Here is an 8,891-nt window from a genome sequence, read left to right on the forward strand (position 1 = left end):
TTCTGAACATTGTTCTTTGATAGGAAAAAGCAGATTGAATAGAACCTTCGATAAGCAATTGGCTTCAGCTTCCAAAAATGCCATGCAACAAGCGGGACCTATATGTCTGAGCTTTCCTATGAGTATGGATTGATCTATCTCTATAATGCATCCTGAAATATTCATCACTGAAGACAAATATTTTGCCACATTAGATAAGCATGGAGTACCATGACTTGATTGGAATGGGAGTGAAAAAAGAATGTGATAGAATAAGAAATCGAGGTAGTTGAGCAGAGACTACAACACATACAACCACCATTAGGAAAACCACATGTTTATAATAGACATGATAAGATTTTGCAAAAAGGAAAAAAAAAAAGATCCCTTCAAATATGTCTTTATCAAATCTGTTTTTGATTGATGAATAGATAGTACAATCCTTGTTTGTGTATATTGGAAGAAATTAAGCTACCGTATCAATTACATTGAAGAAGAATGTCATTGGATTTTCAATAGCAATTTAATCACCCGTTTGAAAAGTAAAGCAAAGTTGAAGCCGATTATACGAATGACATTAATAACAGATATGAATGGTGGACACTAAAGTCTTGACCAAACTGATCGGGCCAGTTTATAGTCCTTACTTTTGAGATGTGTCAATACTATTTGGTACAGTTTCCTCTCGTCTATGCCACTTAGATATCTCTTGAAGCCGCAAGCAATCTACCATTGTCTAGTCTTTATGGTATTTTGGCTGGCTCTCTATATGGTCGTCAGTCTCCAAACTATTTTACCTTGAGCCAGAGAAATTTTGAGGTGGAGAGAGAACATGATAATGAGTTTTTAAGATGAGCTTGTGAGTAGTATTGTGTTGAAAATAACACTTTCAATACTTTTATCACCCATCAAAAAACAGTCCTAGCCATTTACACTAAGATCGTTTCTGAAATTAGCAATGATGGCGATAACAAACTAGGTGCCGAGTCTTGAACAGGCAACAAAGAGTCAGACAAAACACCAGCATCGTTTTGGAAAATATTGTCACACTACCACAAGTGAGATTGTAGTGAAGATCTTTGTTAGGTCTCGAGCTTTGGCTCTTGTTTGAGGGTGAAATCTGCAGCCTCCTCGTCAGCCACATCACTGTTTACAACCAACAGACCAGCCAAGATTGGGAAAAAGTTTAGTCATTAACCACATATTACCAAATTAAAGATCCGTCTACAAACCTGTCTGCTGCTTCTGATTTGGGAATCATTGTGATCTTCTTGGACGTAAAATGTTCAAGAAAATGAGACAACTTCTTTTCTTGGCATAACTCGTATAGATGGTTCAAGAACTCATTGAACTGCTTTGGCTCCTGAACACATATGTAAGAACAAATCCATGACAAGGAGTTTTAAGCACATATGTAAGAATAAATGAGACAGGAAGAGGAGATGAGACCTGTTCCAAGACGCAGCATTTACGTAAAGAGAGCAAACATTCCAATGCTTTATCACCTTCATCGGTGGTACTACTATCTTCCACCAGCTTCACTATCCGTTTTTTCATCTCACTGATTGCTTTATCAGTCCAATCATTGCCATCTCTTCGAGATATCATAGCTTCAAAATCTTGAACCGGGTTTGCATCTCCAACTGTGTCAATACTGTTCTCATTGGGATTATAAGTAATCATGCGATTGTCTTCATCATCTGAACCAGATGGCTTATCCCTTAACAATCTCTTAGAAGCCTTTCTCAACTGCAAGCAAAAGTCATGTGAAAGAATCAAGAATGATGGATAACTCATGTTACTTGCTGAAAGCTGGTGAACGAACAAACCTTTGGGTTCTCCTTCACTTCAAAACTTCCACTAAAAGAATCCATTATAGATTTATTGCTGGAAGAGAGTTCTGGATCCTGCTCCATAATCCTCTTGAAAGCTTCATTCATTGGAGGTAAAGCAGCGTCCGTGGATTTTGATTTCAACTCGAGGTATTCATAAAAGCGCTGATAACATATAATCTTTCATCAGAAGGAGTTTTGAATACAACAAACAGTCAAAAGCAGAAAAGAAATGGTTTTACCTGCAGAACTGGGTTAGGAGTAAGCTCAGGCTTTAGCACTTCCTCTTTAGGAGAAGGTGCAAGGTCAAGCATCTTAACCAAGTTATCAGCCACCGCTTGCTGTTGCTCATCAGGCTTCAACGACGCAGGAAATCTACTGAAAGAAGGAAACGGAAACTCGCGGACATCCTCGGCGAAAGGCAGCACGTTGAAGTAGAAAGAATCAGGCTGCCCAAAAAAAAAAAAGAGAGTAGTAAAATAATCATCAGCAAGATAGCTAGATTCAAGTTAATAACTTACGGTGTCATCTCGTTCAGACACATTCGGAGTGAGGACCCCAACAACTACATTCCCTTGTCCGTTTCTCCAGACACAACGTACAATTGCCACCTTGTTTGTTTGCCTCATTTCTCTTGCAAGCGCAGAGACTGCAATCACAGATTTTTCTTTGCTCGGGTCTGGAACAACTATGTTCACGTCTTTCATGTAATAATGTCTGTTGAAAACATAAATTAACAATTCTCTCAACTGAAAACAACCAAAGAGTTTACAGACAAAACCATAAATATATGTCTTACCGGAGTATGTTTGATGCATCAGTGAATCCAAGAAGCTTCATGCCCTTTTCAGTTTTGAACTTGAGTGTTTCCATCTCATCCGGTGAGATAGGAATGACATGAGGTCCATAGCGAAAGCCCTTGATCCTTTCTTCTGGAGCAAGAACTTCACTAGTCTCTGCGGTAACTTTATAATCATAATCGATCTTCACTTCGTGTTTAGCAAACTTGTCACTTGGAGGGGCCTTGTCAGAATACATTTTTAGCGTAGGAAGTCTCTCCTCAGCGACTTTCTTATAAACCCACACCTGCAATATCCAAAGTCCAAATTCAACATCTCTCAAATAATAGTTAAATAGACTAATAAGTGTTACCTTGATCTTCATTGATGCGTTAATCTCAAGATCACCTCTGAACAAAGTAACAGGAGCAACTCTCCGGGTCTTTAAGGAACCTAGCAGTGAGAGTGGACTCTCAACATACACTGTTTTCGCAATGGCGTTGGTGGAGAACAAAGTCAACAAATGATCATTCTCCTCTATTATCCTCTCATCAACATCACCGCTTGCATCAGCCCTCATAACAATGCTTTCCATCTTTATACCCTCTGCAGCCATTTTCACAGCAATGGTACTGACTTGCTCATCTTTGGTCCCTTCAAATGGATCTTTGGTAGGACAAGCTGCATTGGTGATGAGACACAACCGCTTTTTCCCTTTTTGCCCAGCACCATACATCTTTATAAGCATATCCATCCCAACAATCAAAGCATCAAGAACTGGAGCCAGTTAAAGAACCAAGTTTATAACAAAACAAAAGATTAAGCTTTTTAAACTGGGTATAGTAAGTAGGATACAGTCGCCAGCTACAGGTCCTCGAGGGAGACGCTTTACAAGATCAACCACGAGTTCATCAACAACTTTGATGTTCCTTAACACCTTAATGTTCTCATATCCACCTATGTCCCTAGCAAGCTCATTTTCGGTTTCTGCAGACAGAGATCACATGAAACAACAATCGCTAATAGTTAATAATGCTCCTCCTAGAAAGACCCAAATCAACTTAACATATGCCTCAATAACACTTGTGGATAAAAAAAGTATAGAGAGAGAGGGACCTTGAGTTCCAAAGACAACAATTCCAACTTCATCAAACTTGTTGTAAATCAACTGCAACAACACACAAAACCAAAGACAATAAAGACCCTATAACACAAACAAAAAAGAGTAATAATTTGAGAGTGAAATGAGAAAGGAATCTTATTCACCTTCTTTTGCATGAGCAAAGAACATGTCTTTTCGACATCAGGGAGTACACTATGCATGGCAGGGCCTATATCCACCAACAAAACCAAACCCTCCTGTTTCCAACAACACACACAGCTTTCGTTATTAAAACTCAAAATCACACTTTTGGAGATGATATCATCAGTTAAAAAGATAGCAATTAATTTTGATTTGACAAAGGTTTTAATGTATAAACCCAAGTTTTTTTTAAAAAAAAAAACATGAGTTGGCGAAGTAGATATTTCATGGATTGATTCTGAAGAAAGACAGACAAAATCACGATAAGGAAGAAGTAAGAATCGAGAAAAGTTCCTACCCGGTTACGCGCCATTGACAACCTACTGCTTTAAAAATGGAGGTGAAGACGACGAAGAAGAATTGAAGAAGACGACAATTTTCTTTTTCTTTTGGGTTGAAACTTTTTTTTTTTTGATCAAATTGGGTTGAAACTAAAAATGAAACTGAGTTGACTGAAAAAGGGGCGAGATATGCCCATTGGGCCGAAATATTCCACTTAAAGGCCTATAACGACTAATTTAAAGATTATAATAGTTTTGCATTGAACAACAATTTCAGATAAAAATATATTAATTTTTTTTTTCTAAATCTAAAATAACATTTCAAATCACTATTTCATCAAAATTTCAAATATATTAACTAAAAAAACTTTTGGGTGATGCAATGTAAGCTTTAAATAGATGAACAATATGCAATATGCAAGGTCGGCTAATATAGGGATCATGATCAGTTAATATAGAGAGACAAGAGGTGACCGAATTTAGATCTGTTTCTCTCCGTATTTAGATAATTAAAAGGTCTAATTTTTTTAACATATACATATTTATATAGAAAATCTAAATATTTATTAAATTTGGTTGAAAATGGACCCTAAAATATTTTACAACATATTTTGTTATCACAAAATTTATAAAGATGTTGATGATAAAAAATGTAAATATATTTTAATTTTAAATAAACATAAATATCAGGAGGTTAAAAAAAAAATTCTAGGGACCAAAATAAATGTTGAGCCGGCCTTATATGTATAATCAAAATTATTAACAGATCAGATATTACAATTTAAGCATAAACAATACGCAAACTATGTACGTACTTTAGGTTGCTGTTTTTGGTTCACTTTTGTAATATTGACAATTGTTGTCCATGTAGTACATGTCTCGAGAAAACGACTTTTAGACACATTGACTAGAGGATTTAGATGCTTAAATTTATATATAACTAGGTGTTTTGTCCGCACATGCATGCATAAAAAGTTTATAATTATTTATCTATATTATTATTGAAAAGTGAATTTGCTGATTTGTCATGCTTCCAATAATTTTAGGTTTAGTCATATTTTATGCTCAGTTATTAGTCCAAATAAATAATATTAGTGATTTAGATGATAATTTATCATTATCTTATGCATAATTAAAAAAAAATAGCTCTCCGGAAAGAAAAAGACCAAAATATCTTTTTTATTTTGAAATTTTTAATATTTATTTTTTGTTTTTTTTTTTAATTTTGAAACCCTATTCTCAAAATATCACTCATTAACTATAAACTCTAAGTATAGATTAGGGGTCCGATTGAGGGTGACTGTGAAAATTTTGACTGTTTATAAAAGTTGGCTTTTAAAATTGTGGCTTTAGAAACATTAAAAGCCATAAATTGTGACTTTAAGAAAACCAACTCACGTTATGTACAAAAACAGTCATTTTGGCTTTGAGATATTTTAGGATGACTTTAAAGACTTTAGAAAGTCTAAAGCCTGATTGGCATAAAATTAACTTTAGAGACTTTAAGATTATCTGAAAGCCTCTACAGCTTCTAAAGTCAAATCCCCAATCGAAACCTCGTTAACCCTAGAATAAAAATTTAATAAAACTTATTTTAATCATTTTTTTCACTAAAAGCTATTTTTGTGAAAAAAACTTCAAAAGTACTATCCTAGAGAATGTCTCTATTAAATATTAAATATAAGTTTATATTATATTTAAGTTAATAATATTGAACCGACTTTATTTTAATATCCTTTTTTATTATTTGAGAAGCACTATTATTAAATAACATTTATTTCATGTGTTATTATAAAAAAAATGTTATTTCTTATGTGGCAACACCAAAATCACTCTCACATCATATATTTAAAGACCCTCGTTTTACTAGATTAATTACATATCTTACCATTGATCATTAGATTTTAATTACTATGATATATTATATGCATCCTCAATATCCGATATAGAAACCGGTTCTATAGTGAACGTTCACGAAATTGATTTGTCCTATGCCCAAAAAAAATTTGATTTAGCATAGACCATGTACGAGGAGGAACTCTCCAATACCTTTATACTCCATGATTATTTTTTTTACATAAAATCAAGACAGCATGATATATTGGTCATTTGCATCATGTATACAAACCACTAAAATCAAAATGGCAATATATAATTATCATCGGTTTTTCATATTCTCAATAATATATGAGTATAACGATACAAACATTACTCTAAATTATTTTAGTGGCTTCGGGATGAATTATTAAGTCAACCATATAGTTAAACCATTATTTTGTTTATATATTTTATCATATATCAATAGAATAAATATATTAATATATTTTATTGTATATCAATTGAAATATGTTGAAATTATAAAATAGATTTTTAATAAACACCCAGCTCGGTTTAATAAACCGGTTTCGTGTCTATCAAACCAAATTGAATTGTATTCGTGAATGTATAAATATTATGGGATTCTATGAAATTCGTTTGGTGGGAAAACATTTCTGGAGTTATTGATTGTATAATTTTTTGTTGGTGTAAAATTGTTTTGAATTCAATTATTTTTCCTAAATTATGTAATTTTAAATTATAATATACATTTTGAACAAGTAAAATCCTTTAATATAATGATTTTAACTATTATTTCCTTAAATTTGGAAACACAAATAAATTTGGAATACTACCATGGAATTACATATGGCAATCATTAATGTAATATTTTTTTTCAGCGTTGATTATCAGCGATTATTACAATTACGACAAGTTTAAAATTGTAGTGGAGCGTAAGTTACGTAAAATTAAATAGTGAGATTTTGATATCATTATGGCGATTTGCTTGCAAAGCTGGTAACCGTAAACTCATGTTTCTCATTTTTTTTCTTAAATTCATAATAAATTTATATTAGTCTTTACTCACTCTTATAAATTTGATTTTTCATAAGATATACTTAATTGCACCTACCAACTACACAAACTTAAAAAAAAAAACAAAACAAATAAGCTTACATTATAAAAACATGCAAATTTTTGTTCCATAGTTCATTATATCTAATATTTGTGACTTTTTATTTTCTAATATATATAGATTAAAAGTAATAATTTCTTTAATTCATTTGTCACAATGTATGATTGCCATATGAATATTTCAAATTATATAATTGAAGCTAAATATGACACTAATTACGGTTATATATGTACTCATTAATATTGGCAGAATTTGGTAATGGAAATTCACCATCGAAACCAAAACATATATTAATATTTTTGATCGTCACTGATTGATTTTGAATTTAATTTCGTTGACAAGAATCTCATATTTAGCACTAAATTTATTTTTGATCGTACCAATATATATATATATATATATATATATATACATATTGTTGACTCGATCATGCAAAGCAACCACTAAAAAAGTTCTGGAGAGTAATCACTAATCTATTGTTTTGGTATCTTATCTTATACAATAAAGGAGAGTTGTCTCTCTCCTTAGGCTTCCACGACATCAAAGAGAGGGGTACTTTTTCACGACACGTGTCGACTCGCTGTGGTATGTGCGTTTGTCACGCGTTTGTTTTTGTTTTTATTTCTTACGCTCACGCGCGTCATGTTTCGTGACGGTGAAGTGATGTCTACTCAATTTGGGCCTAGCTTTTATTTTTATAAATTGAGCCCGCTTCTTATTTGCGGCCAATATGTATTAGGGTTAAACAAGCTCCATCATCGTTCTTATCTCCTAATTAGCCATGAGTAGCTTAAGGTTTGATCTAAAGAAAATAAAACGAAAGGATGTCGACTCCTCTTCCCGTTGAAGTAACGTTGATGAGTAATGGCATTCATAATCACAACCCCCACGTCCTCTGTTAAATGGAGGTTTTATTATTTGTTCCAGGGCTTTCTCCTTGGTGTATATATAGGTTCTGATTCTTCTCTCCGATTCCTCTATTTTTACCGCTTCAGATCTCCAATACTCTCATATAAGCTTTGACATTATGGAGAATCAACAGCTTCATTTCTTCGACTTGAAGGCCGGACGCTACAAGGAAGTGGTTTATACCAGACTCCTTTGTTACTGGGAGGCTAGGAACGTCAAGAAAGGGGATCAGTTGATGGGCGTTGATATGCTGCTTCTTGATGCCAAGGTAGTTTATTTTGATCACTTTAGCATAAGCTACTTAAGATTACATGAAAAGGCTTACAAGGTTATTATTGTCTTCTTTACAGTCTACGGCGACTCAGAGGGTCCAATCAGTGTGCACCCGTTGAACACCTTCAGACACTTACCGAAGGAAGGTGCTGTTTATGAGCTTAGTGGATTTGATGTCTCAAGAAGCAACCCAAACTACCGTCTGAGTGACAGCCCCTTTTCTATTCAGTTCACTGACCTAACCAGTTTCGTGGAGTTATCTAACCCTGCCAAACCGATCCGCATAGAGCACTTAAGGTTGAGGAACTATGATCAGCTTATGGTAGTAGCCAACACTAATACTGATCTACCCGGTAAGTTCCCACTGCCTGAGTAGCATAGTTCTCAAAATTTTTAATTCCATTCACATAAGCTAATTTTCACATCAAACATGAATCTATCGTTGATATATTGCATAAAACGAAACTCTTACATTTGATTTCCCGTGTCTTTCATCTACGAACCTGTTTCTAAATTTCATTTGTTTGTTTCTATATATTTTCAGGATTATGTCATAAGTGTTTAATTGATAATTTTTTTTTT

The 8,891-nt window shown here is 33.6% G+C and overlaps 1 protein-coding gene across 1 annotated transcript; it reads right to left on the reverse strand.

Annotated features, from left to right (window-relative positions):
* Positions 1-818: 818 nt before the first annotated feature.
* LOC103833047 (ATP-dependent DNA helicase 2 subunit KU80) lies at positions 819-7,494 on the reverse strand. The gene is made up of 12 exons (XM_009109147.3): positions 4,192-7,494; positions 3,857-3,949; positions 3,707-3,758; positions 3,446-3,577; positions 2,964-3,367; positions 2,611-2,897; positions 2,333-2,528; positions 2,054-2,260; positions 1,809-1,976; positions 1,429-1,728; positions 1,212-1,342; positions 819-1,125 (listed from the first exon to the last, which is right to left on the reverse strand). The coding sequence occupies exons 1-12, from the start codon at positions 4,204-4,206 to the stop codon at positions 1,062-1,064; spliced, it is 2,049 nt and encodes a 682-aa protein (XP_009107395.1). The 5' UTR covers positions 4,207-7,494; the 3' UTR covers positions 819-1,061.
* Positions 7,495-8,891: the final 1,397 nt, after the last annotated feature.

This window comes from Brassica rapa, chromosome A08 (genome assembly GCF_000309985.2).
Source record: "Brassica rapa cultivar Chiifu-401-42 chromosome A08, CAAS_Brap_v3.01, whole genome shotgun sequence".
Taxonomy (NCBI): Eukaryota; Viridiplantae; Streptophyta; class Magnoliopsida; order Brassicales; family Brassicaceae; genus Brassica; species Brassica rapa.

Coding starts and splice junctions, on each gene's coding strand:
- LOC103833047 (XM_009109147.3), bottom strand. Junction 2,898..2,963: donor ACGCATCAATGAAGATCAAG/GTAACACTTATT, acceptor TGGATATTGCAG/GTGTGGGTTTATAAGAAAGT. Junction 1,126..1,211: donor AAATCAGAAGCAGCAGACAG/GTTTGTAGACGG, acceptor GGTTGTAAACAG/TGATGTGGCTGACGAGGAGG.